Here is a 14,460-nt window from a genome sequence, read left to right as displayed (position 1 = left end):
ATGAAACAATTTCACTATACTTGGTTGTCTAACAAACGCCTTATGTTCATTTAAGTTCACCTAAATCTATCATCGCATGATAAACTAAGCATATATCACATATATCAACATGAATAAACATCAAGGTAGGCATGTTACATCATCTATGTATCACATGAAGCATTTAAAAGCAGTTAAAATAGTTAAAAACAACTTTAAAACACTTTCGGAAATATAAACAGTTCAAAACTTTTATATAAACTAAAATTGATCACTCCATTAGATCCGTCTTGGAAAAATGAATCCAACGGTATATTGCACGCCCAAAACGGAGTTACGAAACTCCCAGAAAATCAATTTTAATGTAAACAGTCGGGTTGTAACGCATTACAGGAACGCGTTACAAGCCCTGTAACGCATTCCGGTGATGCGTTACAACCCTTTTAACCAATTAAAAGGTGTAACGCATTCCGTGAATGCGCCACAGGGTGTAACGCATTCCCGGAATGCACGACACCCTTTTTTTTTTCTTTCATGCAGCAGCCGTCATGGAATTCCGTGCCTGACAGTTCTGTACCGTGTCTGTCTTCTTTCCGTGCATACAGACAGATTATTCAGACAAGCAACAGATGTACATATATATACTTACAAATAATATATATATATATGATTTATTTAATTACGAATTTAATAGCAAGAACTTGAAAAATTCATAATAAAAAATCTATACATCATAAAATTATGAAAAAATACCCAGACGATCTACAACACTTGTAGAACCCAGATCAACATTCAAAATTATTCTGAGAAACGATTTCTCATCAGACAAAATTAATCCATGATATAACTTGTAAAAATCATAATTAATTCATACAAACACATAAAATTCTGAAATTTTTACCACAGATCTATATGCATACAACCTATGTTTTGATACCATTGTTGGATTTTAATCACAGCGGAGGCATGGTAAAATACTTTTACACACATAAAATCCAAATAAAAGCATATAAATCGTGGTAAAAACGAGGGGATCGATTACTAACCTTTAATATGCGATCCGAAAGCAACGTTCGGAGATCCTTAGCAGCTGCTTCTCAAACATGAAGCACTCCACCGGTATCCACCAAGAAAACGACGTTAAGGAGGAGGAGGAGGAGGAGGTGGAGAGAATTAGGTTTTCTAAAACTTTTGGGTTTTTGGATTCGAATAAAGATATGGTCTATAATAGTATATTTATAGGCAAAATTTTCAGGTGAAATTTTTCCATAAATAATATTATTATTATCCCATTTATTATTCTCATTAATAATTAAAACACCTTTTAATTATTAATCCTTTTTCTAAACACTTTAGAAATAATTCTCTCTCTTGATTTAATTTCCAAAAATTAAATCCTTTAATTAATAATATTAAGAACTTTTCTTAATTAATTTATAATCAATTAAATCTCATTTAATGAATTATTAAATTTGTCAATTAATTATTTATTTCATAAATAAATAATTATCAGCCATTATTAATTAATTCCTCCACCATTAAATCATTCTCTTTTTATGGTGTGACCCTGTAGGTTCAATATTAAGCCGGTAGTAGAAATAAATAATAATAAAACTATTTTATCATTATTTATATAAATTCTCTAATTTATTAAATATGATTAATTAATTAATCACATTTATTCTACATCGTGAGGGATACTTCTCAGCATATCGCGACTATCCGGATAATATGAATTCACTGCTTAGAATACCAAGAGCCTATTCAGTGAATAATTACCGTACAATAAACTCCTTCTACCCTACAATGTCCCGATTAAATACAAGGCATGGATCTCGTGTCAAGCCTATCTAATTCAATCACTTGCTTACCATTTACTATGCGTAGTTCTATGCAAATTAGAAACTCCTTTCTAATTTCATTCACTCTGGCCAGAGATTCCTGAACTAGCATAAGTGGATCAGTCTTGAACATTCGCTTCCTTGACTGGAAGGGGTAGATCCTTTATTGATCATACACTATCTTCGTGTACAAATTCCTATACCCAGTAGAGCCCTAATAATTGTCCCTGGAGACTAAGAACTAAACCAAAGCATAGTTCAGTGTACACAAGATGACTATGATGACCTCAAGTCTAAGGATACTTGTACAACAATCACTTTGTGAACAACTGCTGACACGTGAGTGAACTCCATCAGTTGTTCAGCTGTGCGAGTCATGTTCAGTGAACTTATTCTATAATAAGCACCTACATACTAGCTATAGTGTCACCACACAAATGTCTATGAGAACAGACATCCTTCATAATGAAGCAAACATAGTATGTACCGATCTTTGCGGATTATTAATTACCAGTTAGTAATCCTATGATCAGGAACTATTTAAGTTTAGAGTTATCATCTTTTAGGTCTCACTATTATGATCTCATCATAATCCATAAAAAGCTTTACTCTAAACTATGGTATATCTTATTTAAACACTTAAATAGATAGAGCCCGTAATAAAAACAAAACAAGTCTTTTATTAATTTCAATGAAATCAAAACAGATTACATAAAAAGTTATTCTTAAATCCTAATACATGATTGGACTTAGGACATATTCCTTTCAAGATTAAGTGTTATAGAGAAGTCATTCGAGAACTCCAGAATGACTTATCGAGAAGTCAAGAAAAGCTTATAGAGAAGTCTCAGAGATATCGACAAGACAGATGAAGATGTAAAGATTGGATATATCGTGCCCGTTTGGGAAATCTTAAAATAAGTAACTTATGACTTAAAATGATTAAGTGCGAAATAAGTGATAAGTTGATAAATACTTATAAGTTCTATAAGTGTTTGGATAAATTTACTTATAAGTCATAATTTTTTTTACTTAAATGAATTAAAACAAATAATTATTAAATATAATTATCTTAGTTCATGAATCTTAAATTAGAAAATATTTAAAAATTTATATTTTAAAATCAAAACTTTAGAAAAAAGTGAAAAAATGAAAATAAGTTGGAAAAAAGTACGTCACTGCCAACTTTCAACTTATCAGCTTATAAGTTGTAAATTCAGCTTATAAGTTGGGTCGACAAACACTCGTCGATAAGCTGTTAAGGGCTTATAAGCCATAAGTGGCTTATAAGTAGCGTGCCAAACAGGCCCATCGATAAGTCAAATTATCACTAGAGATATCAGAGATATCGATAAGTCAAATTATCACTAGAGATCTCAGAGATATCGATAAGTCAAAGTATCACTAGAGATCTCTGAGATATCGACAAGTCATTTCTGCACTAGAGATCTCAGGGATATCGACAAGTCAAAATGAAGACATGAAGATTGGAGATATCGATAAGTCAATTCTACATGCAGAAATTTAGAGACCTCGACAAGCCAAATTTTCTTATAGAGAACTCAGAGGCTTCGATAAGTCGAAATAACTATAGAATAATGAGAGATCTCGATAAACCATTTTACTTATCGAGATGTCGAGTTATCTATATAACAAACTGGAGATCTCGAAGTAAAACTCAAACTACAAAGTGCAAACCAGTTAAATATCCAAGTTTATCAATCAGCAAATAAATCAATCACTGATTTGAAAAGTCTACAAAAGCAGCTTGAAGAGTACAAGATCAAAGGTCAAGATTAACTGACAAAGTAAAGTCACAGACATGCACGATTTGCAAAGATACACTAAGCCAGAAATAAAAAGTTTTAGTTAACTTAAAGTAGGGTTTAGTACATGTTATTACATGCTGTGTAAAACCAGTGTTTATAGTTCTACATAGTAAACACTGGATGCTTTATTTTAGGTAACAAAAATAGATCTAAAAATCTTGTAACTTTCAAGAGAGAGGCTGAGTTCTTAACATATCAAGAACCCATATTTTTTTAGCAAAACACTAGCTTGATTTTTATATAAAATTAAGTGAGTTTTGAAAGATAGTGTGTTCATGTGCATGTTTTATTACTCCTGTTAAAGCATATTATCTCTACAAGACATATTACTTTGTTCATCATTCATAACAGTTCAAAAAGCCATTAAAGTTGTTCAAAACACATTCACCCCTCTGTGTTGTATTCATTACCTAACAGTAGGCTCGAGTTCGACTCGAAAACACAAATTAATTTTTCTAAATATTAACAAAAATTCGAAATATGATCGGTTCGGCTCGAGTTCGATTCGATAATAAATAAATAATATATAAAAATATTAAATATTTATATAAAAATATATTTACAATAAAAAAAATTAATAGAGTCTCGGAACCTTACGAACCGAGTAATTTGAAGCTCGAATTCGACTTGGGTGAAAAATTGAAAAACTCGAGTTCGAGCTCGGCTCGACTATTTCGGAGTTAAATTCAAATTTTTTACGAGTCGAGTTCGAGTAACTCACAAACGGTTTGACTTGTTTACAACCCTAATTTTAATCAATGACCTTCAAACTTAAAAATAGAGGGATAACATTTCGATAGCCTTTTTTTATTTTTAAAGCAAATAAGGGATAAAAAATAAAACTACTCCTTGATGCACCATAAACAACCCTTATAAAAAATCAATGCAACAGTACTTGGTTCTTTCGCATAATTTTATTTTGAAAATTTTAAAAAATGTCCTGAAAATAATATTAAACTAAATTATACAATAATTGGTCCTCCTTACTTTTCGTTTTCCAAGTCGATCATTATTCTCTTTCTTTTTTTTCAATAATGTTAATCATGTTCATTCAACACTCTTCCTTCCAAGTCGACATAGAAGTCAAGTGTCTTCCTTTTATTTCTATCAAACATACAATTATATATCATCAAGTTGACACTAAAAGACTCTATTTGGTATTATTGTTAAAAAAATGTTGTTACAAAAAGTATTGTTGAAAAAAGTATTGTTGTAAAAATTAAATGACTGTTTGGTATTTTTTTTTGATAAGTATTCCATTCGTCCCTTTCAATTGTTTACATTTTTCAGAGAGTGTCTAACACGCATTTTAAGGTGCATATAAATTATAGTTCTGTAATTTTTTTTCAATTTTGTGTTTTTGAATAAAAATTAAAAAATTTAACTTTTATTCAGAAAAAAAAATTGTAAAAATATGTTACATAACTATACTTATATGCACCTTAAAATACGTGTCAGACACTTCCTCGAAAATGTAAACAATTGGAAGGGATTGAGAGAGTATATGTTTTGACGTAAAAAAATAAAAATAAAAATACTTTTGATAAGGTTTGATTGTGAAATCAGTCTCTACTTCCCGCAAAAGCTAAAAAACAGTTTTTTTTTAAGTATGGGGGCACTTTTAAATTTTACCGAACAGTATTTTAACTACTTTTCAGCGAGTCTACAACAACAATAACAACAATACCAAACAGAGCCTAAATCCAGTTCTATATAGACAAAATTTGGAGGTTTAGAGGCACATTTTAACTGAACATTTGGCATGGAATTAACTGACCATTTGTATGATTTAGAGGCTTAAAATTCATAATATATTTGCATCTCATTAGCTAAAAAAAGTCTGAACCTTTGCTAGTCCTGTAGTCCAGGTATAATTATTACATCACGAATACGTACCAAACGAACTTGTGACACGTATTGAACATAAATTTCAATCAAGGGAAATGAAGATGTTTTTTGGGCCCAGCCATTATTATGATTGGCATATCCTGTTTGGACTTTGTACCAGAAGATAACGTCACATGGGGCATATTTTGGCCCATGCACAGCCCACTAAAGAAAATCATTAAGGTTCTCATATTCTACATTTGTACTGCACGCCTTTTTCTAAGCAAAAGGTCCCTGCCTTTCCCCGACTGATATACATTAATTAATCAAATATCTTTTCGTGATGCCCCAAAATAACTCAAGATTTCTGCAGAAGGCAAACAAACACTGACCACCCTTTATATAAAATACTACTGCAAGAAATACAGTAAATCCTACGATAGCCACACAATCACAATGTTTCGTTTTCTGCTCAGTTCCACCGACTGAAATTAAACTTATAAGAGAACTTATGTGAGGTCTTATTGGCTAAAATTAAATGACAAAGAAACTGTAATGAGATATACGAAGAGAACTGCTGGAGTGGGAGGAGGACATGAGGTGAAAGTTACAGGAGACCGGAGAAGATGATAAATAATGTGAGAATGCTAGACCTCGGGGACAAAGACTGAACAAACTTGAATGAGACCGAATTACTGAAGTACTAGAACTTAGAATATACTTGTGGGAAGAAATGGAACAACTAATGAATCTAATGCATATATACACTAGAAACAGAAAAATTTCAATTTAACCGAAAGAGCCTTGTAAAACCAAGCGTACATACAAACTGGTCAAAATATTGATCAAGTAACGTTTCCAGTTTACAAGCTGCTGCTAACACTTTTCAATTGGACAAAAACATAAAAATATTCCGCTCAATGTTTCCCTTGCTAGGGAAGAAAGACAAGTAGAGTAAGCTTGTATTAAATCTAACCATGAGCAGAAAGACACTCATATCTGAAGTATGGCATGAGAAGTAATATCTTCACAGATTTTACCTAGAACTCTACAACAAAAAAAGGAAAGAGGAAAGACCACTTTAAGCAATTGGCATATCTACTTGCACAATGAACCAGCATACTTTAAAAAAGAAGATTGCACTCTACGCCAACTAAACATTAAACCTTCTCCAATTTAACATTTTACAGTGCTTTTCAGAAAATTTCTTAACCTTTTAAGCTCTGCAGACTGCATTCATGTTGAAGATTAATATCTACATTACCAACCTGATGGTTTATATCTGCAGTTTCCTCCCCTTCAAGATTTTTCAGATCAGTAGCGACTCCACTTATAAATGATGGCTGTTCTTGTGCACTGGAGCCGCTCGCTTGGCTGCTAGCAAGATCTTTGATCAATGAATTGGCTTGATTCTCACTTGCCAATTGTAAGCTCTGCACGCCACATCTATGTTCGAAAATGATATCTACATTACCACCAACCTTTATATCTGCAGTTTCCTCCTCTTCAAGATTTTTGGGAACAGCAGAGACTCCATTTATAAAGGAGGGCTGTTCTTGTGCAGTGGAGCTGCTACCGAGGCTGCAAGCAAGATCTTGGATCGATAAACTCGCCTGATTCTCACTTCCCAATTGTAAGCTCAGCGGGCTGCATTTATGTTCGAGAGTGATATCTACATTACCACCAACCTGGTGGTTTAAATCTGCAATTTCCTCCTCTTCAAGATATTTGGGAACAGAAGTGATTTCATTTATAGAAGATGGCTGTTCTTGTGCACTGGAGCTGCTGGCGAGGCTGCTAGCAAGATCTTGCATCGATGAACTCACCTGATTCTCACTTTCCAACTGTAAGCTCTGCAGGCTGCATTTATGTTCGACAGTGATATCTACATTACCACTAAGCTGATGGTTTATATCTGCAGTTTCCCCCTCTTCAAGATTTCTGGAAACAGCAGCGACTCCACTTATAAGTGATAGCTGTTCTTGTGCACTGGAGCCGCTTGCGAGGCTGCTAGCAAGATCCTGGAACGGTAAATTTGCCTGATATTCACTTCCCAACTGGAAGCTACTTTTCTGTTCACTATCATTAGCCCCACTAACAACTTGAAAGTTCATTTCATCAATTTTCTCCTTGACTTCGAATTTTTCTAGAATATCACCTCTTCCATTAGACTGCTCTTTTCTGAAATCCGGTCTAATCAACTTTCTCTTCTTACCTGCTTTACCAACCAAATCATTGTCTGTTGCATCAACTGTTGTCCTAGAAGTCCTATCCATAGTAGTACCAGCAGAATCTTTAAAAACCATTTCATTCAGATACTTGTTCTTCTCACTGCGCCGCTTAAAATCTACAACACGCGTCTCTTTTGGCACGCCATACTCCTCATTGACCAAACAGTCAACATCAGCTGTCACCTCTTTTGTTACCACTGGCTGCTCAACTTGTAATTGATTAAGGTATTTGGACTCCTCTTCACATCGAACATATACATACCTACTTTTTGCTCCAACTGAACCCTTCACCCAGCGATTGTGAGCCTGGTGTAATGAGTCCATAACTTCATCTATCGATGCAAGTCTATCATCTTTATCCTGAATGCTTATTTTTTCTCTTTTGTGCTTTCTGGGAGGCACACTTAATCGAGAAAACACACTAGCTTTAACCACAGGTACCTCTGAATACAATGAACCTATTGGAGCCTCTGAATGCAATGAAACTAGAGGTGCCTCATGTGTTGCACATTCACTGGTTGATAAAGGGAGGAAATTCTCATCAGGCACTTGGAGAGAAGAGAGACCTTGAGCTGAATCCAGAATTTGAGAAGAGCATCGGTATCTTATATCTGGGAATTCAGGATCATAAGGAACAGTTCTATCTGGTGCATCATTAGATGTTAAACCTGATGCGAAATTAGGCTTGATACAACTCTCAACATCACAAGCGTTTTCTATCCTATCACCCTTGCTAAACCTGTAATCATCAGCTACAACAATGTCTTCACTTGAAGTAAAGTAACTCGGAAACACAGGCAAAAAGTCTGGCTCTATAACACCTCCATTGTTATTAACACACTTGAATCTGTCCTCGATCACAAGGGGCTCTCTATCTGCTCCAACCGATCCTAACAGAGAGTTGCCAATGGGTGCAGTTGAGAACCGTCTGTTTAAGAGAAACATGCCATCAACAGCTGAGTTTATAGTGCCCAAAGTATCCCCGCCATAGTCTGTACTTGTCGCATGCCAAGAGCGCCTATTGTCAAGGATCTCACTTTCTGAATCATCGTGACTGGGAAATCTGCCATGATCATCCAATTTTCTCTTTTTAGTACCCATACCAAGACTACGATCAAGGGTTGCTTTACCCTCCTCCAACCTTCTCGAGTAACACAGGTGCAGAAGTGCACGAACCTGCAAACAGATAGCATAGGTGACAATGATTCACTTTTTAGATGCTAGCAGGTAATTGAAAGCCATATGACAGAAACTTAGATACCTGCTGTGCAGAAAGCCCAAAATGGAACTTGTTAGGTGAATAGTAATTTTCTTTTATAGCATCCCGAAACACAGATTCAGGAAGTGGGTGGCATGACCAAATCACAGCAATCTGAACCTGAAAAATCAAACCAATATACCACGCTATTAAATATAACAACAAACAATAGCAGATTCCTTTTTTTTTAAGTAGCAATTACAGATTACTATAGCTACATTAGATATATACCCCATACCATACCTGTGCAGGAAATTGCTTTCCAGACGAAGTAAAAGCACGGGGATTAAGATTCATAGTCCCATCAGATGTAGCCTGAAATACTCCATATAGCTCTCTCTTCTCAAATTCAAACAAAAACAAGATCATCCCAGATTTAACCCTCTTTACGAAGTTAGCCTTGGCCATTGGAAGCCCAAAAATTTTACGTTTGAGGCATTCCTTCTTTGTCGCACTATTTGACATGAAGATTGCCCCAAACTTGGGTACCAAACCCCAACTATCATCCTCATCGAACCCCATTAGATACCTTGCACCTGCCATTTAATCGATATAACATATAATAACAATTAACAAATGATATATTTCATCACTAACTTATGAAAATTAGAACAGATGAGTCATAAAAACAACCGGTGTCTGATTCAATAATGGGGGGGGTGCACAATTATAAACTATACAAATGAGCTTGTAAAATTGAAATGGTGCTTAATATTAATTTTCTGTCTCAACAAGGACAATGTTTAACAGGAAGGAACAACAAAATCACTATCTAGAAGGTACAAAGTTATATCTCAACGTCGCCTTTCTAAAATGTTAGCATTCACGTGGTCAATGAGAGTATAAACAAAGTTATCAAATAAAAGAGTACCTGTAACATAGTCCATGCACAAGTATTGGAAAAATAATTAACATCAAAACAAAGTATAAATATTCTGGTCGAGACCTGCACTATACCCCTCTCTCGAACTATAGTCATTTCTTTTGGTCTTCTATTTAGGGGCAAAAGCAAATACTAACATAAACAAGAACTGAAATGTAAATGAAATATCTGAATTCATATTGTAGTTGAGACGCACACACATAACTCATAATTGATTGTTTCAATTGAATCATAGTTTACTTAAACAACTTTAATGTCTCTACTACAGCAATCCTATTAAACAAAACAACAATTCATTCCATACATATACATTGGCATGAAACTTATTCCAAAAAAAATGATAAATGTTTCATTACTAACTCTAAGAGAATTGGAACAGAGGAAACTATTGTTATGTCGTAAATACAACCATGTCTGATCCAATGGAGTAATACATTTGAAATTATACAAGAGAACTTGGGAAAATAAGGAGGTCCCTAAAATTAATTTTCTGCAACTCGGTCTAAATCAGTAAGGACGGTGTTCACCTGGAAGGAATAAAAGGATCACCGCCTATAAGGAATAAAATTATTTCTCAGTGTTACCTTCCTAAAAGGTTAGCATTCACGTGGCCACCGTGCATTTGTTTCAATTGAATCATAGTTTACTTAAACAACTTTAATGTCTCTACTACAGCAATCCTATTAAACAAAACAACAATTCATTCCATACATATACATTGGCATGAAACTTATTCCAAAAAAAATGATAAATGTTTCATTACTAACTCTAAGAGAATTGGAACAGAGGAAACTATTGTTATGTCGTAAATACAACCATGTCTGATCCAATGGAGTAATACATTTGAAATTATACAAGAGAACTTGGGAAAATAAGGAGGTCCCTAAAATTAATTTTCTGCAACTCGGTCTAAATCAGTAAGGACGGTGTTCACCTGGAAGGAATAAAAGGATCACCGCCTATAAGGAATAAAATTATTTCTCAGTGTTACCTTCCTAAAAGGTTAGCATTCACGTGGCCACCGTGCATTTCATAGCCTATTACCAAACTTAGCATTTACGAAGAACACGTAACATAACCCGCAGGCAAGTATCCTATAATTTATTGACTCCAAAACAAACAAAATACATTCCAATTGAGAAATACAATCATCATTTCTCACGTAAATGTGCATAATTATTGTAAGAATAAAAATGGTAAAATAAGTATATATGTTCCAGTCGAGACATGCTCTCTATCGCTCTCGAATTGTAGTCATATCTTTTGGTCCACTATTAAAGAGCAAACACAAAAACTAGCATAAACAAGAACTGATGTGTAAATGAAATATTTGACTTCATATTGTAGTTGAGACTGCAAATGCAAATGTTCGTTAATAACCGTCGAGTACGGAAGTACACCTGGCTATTCCACATTGCTTATCGATTATAGGCCTGCTAAGTAACAGACAATAGTTCACATAACTGATTGTTTCGATTAAACAACTTTAATGTCTCTACCACCATAATAAAGAGAGTGATCCTATTAAACTAAATGACAATTCCTTCCATACATATACAATGACATGAAACTTATTTCAAAAAATACAATAAATTTCATTACTAACTTTAGGAGACCTGGAACAGAGGAAACTATTGTTATGTGGTTCTCCAGTCTCAGTTTTACTCACATCACGAATGAATTCAAGTACATATTTGAAGAAATTCACATAAAAACAATATGAACTTTATGCAAGAAATAGCTTAGCAAGATAAACAGAGAGAGAAAGTGAGCCAACAATAATGTGCATTCACCGAATGCTACAATACTCACAATGTGGAATAATGCTCCACACTGTGTCCTTTTAACGTTTACAGAAATTTGTTACGCTAACGTACAAAGACCAAAATAACCTCTACCAGCTAATAAACTCTATCCTAACAAGAATGCACAGATGTGATCTTCAGGAAGCCCCATCTGCACACCTTGGCTTTATTTGCACCTGGACACTTCAGTACAGAAAAACGGATTGGCTCATTCAAGATAGAAAACATCTTCATTATGGTATCAGAGTTTGCAATTGATATGCAGAAAAGATTGGAAGATGAAAACTAAATTTAAGGACCTCCTTATCTTCCCAAGTTCATCTCGTTTTTATAAATAACGGTCAAGTATGATACTACACCTGGCTGTTCCACATTGCGGAATCGATTACACACCTGCTAATTAACAAATAATAGCTTGCTTAACTGATCGTGTCGATTAAATTAACAGTCCATTATGAAGAACATATATGTACACAAAATACATAAAAAATCAAAATTACACATAAACAAACATTTCAATACTTGGTAACAATTTACTAAATCATATAGAATGCACATATTTATTAAACACCGAGAGAGAGATTGAGAGAGAAAGAAGGAGAAGAGAGAGAGGGAGGGGGAGAGATACAAAGAGAGAGGGAGGGAAGGGGACAGGGAGGGGGAGAGGGAGAGAGAGAGGGGGAGAGAGAGAGAGAGAGAGAGAGAGAGAGTACCTAGTAAAGATGAAATGTTGTATGCGAATGAGATTGAGAGTAAGGCGAGAGTGGATGAATACGAAGATTTGTTATAATGTGTGTGTGTGTTGGTGAATTGATGAGAAAGCCAGAAAAGAAGGGGGGGAGGTGTGTAGGTGGTGATATACACGAGCCCTGTATCTATAAAAAAGGTTGTATTTAGAAAGGGATTTTTGATGGATACACAATAGTTATTAACTCCCATATAATATACGAGAATAGAAAAATGATTTTTGCCCAATGTGTATATTTTAGTTATAAGCTTAAATGTAATTTTTTTTATTAGATTATTATTGTGTAATAGAGCTGCCATTCGCTAAATCTATATTATAATATTATAAGCAGAAGACCCTCTATTTGGTAGTTACTACTCGGTACAGTTGTTTGGTAGTTACTCGGTACAGTTGTTTGGTACGAAAAGTAACAACCGTCAGATCTAAAGTCAGAAAAATGAAAACCATTGAATACAATAATAAAAATATTATTATATTAATATTTAAACTGCTCTCATGGATTCAGGGTTCGAACCCCGTCCAACTTATTATATTTAAACTTTTATATTTTTTATTTAAACAATATATTATATTATATTATTTATTTTCAGTCAAGTCTCAAATTATTATAAAACATATATCGTTATAATTTATTATATTCTTAAATTTATTTTTCAACTATTGAAAATTATATTATAAAATATATTATTAAAAACTATCGAATGTTAAAAATAATGATGCACGGGTTATAGGCTAGTATACAGTATACTAGTATCGTTCAGATTCAAAACAATGCATATGAAAATGATTAATCGAATTATAAAATCAAATTATAAAATCAGTAAAATCAGATTAATCAGATGGTAATTAATCAGATTAGTTGTGTAGATGGTGATTAATAGATTATAAAATCAAATCAGCAGAATATATTAAAATAATTAATTGGATGATTAATGGGTAAAATTAGTAATTTTTAGAACATGGTCTATAGACGGTAAAGGCCCTTTACATCTAAAATGGTAGAGAAGAAAAAAAAAATCAGATGGTCTTCATCAAGCCCCCGTTTGAAAATGATGTTGTACTGCACTTTGACCCTTGTCCCTAATTTAGTATGTTACCAGAAGTTGTTGAATATTTTCTGATTTGCTGCTGCTAGCCTAATACTGCCAATTGATCTTGACATGAGTCATATTATGACTATAAATTGCAGGATTGGTTCAAAACAAATATCCTTCTGAACGAGTTTCACGCCCTTTTCTCAACCCGTAATACGAAAAGAGATCAAGACGGAGCTTGTTCCACCTCTACCATAACGTATATGCAACAATTTATTTGTCAACTATGACTAGTATTAACCAAACTACACAGCATTAAAATGATATGTAACTTTGCCCAGGTAGAAGAACACATAATGCAAATGAAACATATTCATCCAACTTCAAAGTACATACCAAAGACAGCAATTAGTTTAATTAAGCAAGCCAACCGAAAGTAGTAAAGAGTAACATCTGAATCATAGAATACATCCCAATTCTCAAACTAACAGAGTACTCATTTCTCTTAAACACTTGAAATCAACTAAAGTTAACAAACAAAAGGGGATAAAGCAATAAATAATGACTATAACATCAATATATTTATCGCTGCAAACTCCCATCTGTCCCAAACACGAGCCATTACTCTACTAACTTCTCTACCATCTCTTGGTGCAGTCCTACAACACAAAGTTATAAGCAAGCCATGTTGTCAGGCACCGAAATTAAAACTATAACACAACATATTTCTAATCAAGAGAGGAATTCAAAACTCATGTCTTCATTAATAATGACAAACTTTAACTGATTTCTAACATATAAATTACAGAGTCAGCACTCCACACACTAAAAACTCAAACTTACAAAACTAAAGAAAAAAACATATAAAACTTCCTCTACACAGCCGTACAGTAAAAAATATTCAACTTATGATTCTTTCAGCCATCATTTCACCATCCAGCCATCGAGTAATCCCAGTTTCAATTCTTCAAAAAGTGCATCATCACTGTAATAGATAATGTCAATAATTAGCAAAATTCTCCCGT

General features: G+C 33.9%; 1 protein-coding gene across 1 annotated transcript; it reads right to left on the bottom strand.

Moving 5' to 3' along the window:
* Positions 1-6,593: 6,593 nt before the first annotated feature.
* On the bottom strand, positions 6,594-12,533 carry LOC141672813 (uncharacterized). Its single transcript, XM_074479491.1, has 4 exons — positions 12,367-12,533; positions 9,209-9,501; positions 8,969-9,085; positions 6,594-8,883 (listed from the first exon to the last, which is right to left on the bottom strand). Exons 2-4 carry the CDS (start codon positions 9,485-9,487, stop codon positions 6,685-6,687), a joined length of 2,595 nt encoding a protein of 864 aa, XP_074335592.1. The 5' UTR covers positions 9,488-9,501; positions 12,367-12,533; the 3' UTR covers positions 6,594-6,684.
* Positions 12,534-14,460: the final 1,927 nt, after the last annotated feature.

Source organism: Apium graveolens, chromosome 7 (genome assembly GCF_009905375.1).
Source record: "Apium graveolens cultivar Ventura chromosome 7, ASM990537v1, whole genome shotgun sequence".
In the NCBI taxonomy this organism is placed as follows: domain Eukaryota; kingdom Viridiplantae; phylum Streptophyta; class Magnoliopsida; order Apiales; family Apiaceae; genus Apium; species Apium graveolens.
The sequence above is the reverse complement of the archived record's forward strand: the minus strand, read 5'-3'. Positions and strand labels throughout refer to the sequence as shown.